At 39.4% G+C, this 1,034-nt stretch overlaps 1 protein-coding gene across 1 annotated transcript; it reads right to left on the bottom strand.

Annotated features, from left to right (window-relative positions):
- Positions 1-194: 194 nt before the first annotated feature.
- On the bottom strand, positions 195-959 carry LOC110034781. The gene has a single exon (XM_020739023.1). It carries the CDS (start codon positions 819-821, stop codon positions 255-257), a length of 567 nt encoding a protein of 188 aa, XP_020594682.1. The 5' UTR covers positions 822-959; the 3' UTR covers positions 195-254.
- Between the last annotated feature and the right edge of the window lie 75 nt (positions 960-1,034).

The following is a 1,034-nucleotide window of genomic DNA, read 5'->3' as shown; positions in this document are numbered from 1 at the left end:
GTGTAGTTCACTTTTGAAAAGCGATAATGATGAAATTATTTTGCATTCAACTGTGAATGCTTAGGTTTTTGACATGTAAATACATAAGAATTGTTTGGTATGTATGTTAATGCCCTACTTATCTGACTCTTAATCCCAACTTACATGCATTTTAAATCCATCCAAACAAGCAACCCTTCGAAGAATTGAAGAAAAGGAAACAAAAGCCCAACAGGATAATTCATTGCAACCCAGATAGTTTTAATAATAAGTATTCAATATGCATATTGATAACTAAACTCTGAAACTCCTACCATGGCACTCAGCACCTGAGACAGAAGATAAAAACTTCCCACAACCAGAACAATAATCAAAATTGCAGTGACAGGATTCTTCAAAAGCTCAAAAATTGGCTGCAGAATAGTGTATATTGCTCCTGTGCTCACTGTCAAGAAGTAAATGCCATATCTCCTCACATTATCCCAAAACTCCTCAACCAGAGGCCCCTCCGGTCCAAAAGCCATGGCTTCCTGCTGCCCATCAAACCCTAGAAGAAGAATAGCAAAAGCGAAGGAGAAACCACCAAAAAGAAGCAATCTTTGGAGTTCAATCGATGAATCCTTCTCAAAAAACTTCATTTTTGCGATCTTCTCATGAGAATTGAAATAGAGCAGTTTCTTAAACGAGGGAAGAGTACGGACTGTGGTGATTCTTATTACCGATGGCTTGAGCTTTAAAGTTGGTGCGAGAAGCTTTAGTGGTTGACTTTGATGGCCATGGGGGTTCGAGATGTGGAGACGAGGACTGAGTTGGAAAGCAGAGACCTTCATTGCTGGAACCATCTGCTGTTTCTTTCTTTTTGGCTGTGGATGTGAAGAAAGAGGGCTGGGAGGGAAGGAATGGTGGGTATTTGCCTTATCTTTTGCGGCAGGATAAGTTTTTACCAAAGAAAACCATGGGATAGGTGTGTCATTAGCTAAAAAAGGGGGACTTTTGATTAAAGAAAATTTTAGCATGATTTATTACTTGAGCAGATTTACCTAGGAACCATGATC

The sequence above is a fragment of the Phalaenopsis equestris genome, unplaced genomic scaffold (assembly GCF_001263595.1).
Source record: "Phalaenopsis equestris unplaced genomic scaffold, ASM126359v1 Scaffold193330, whole genome shotgun sequence".
In the NCBI taxonomy this organism is placed as follows: domain Eukaryota; kingdom Viridiplantae; phylum Streptophyta; class Magnoliopsida; order Asparagales; family Orchidaceae; genus Phalaenopsis; species Phalaenopsis equestris.
Note: the sequence above shows the minus strand (reverse complement) of the source record. Positions and strands in the feature narration are given on the sequence as shown.

What these genes read in the sequence shown, in the direction of transcription:
- LOC110034781 (XM_020739023.1), bottom strand. Translation starts at nt 821, where the DNA reads ATGGTTCCAGCAATGAAGGTCTCTGCTTTCCAACTCAGTCCTCGTCTC.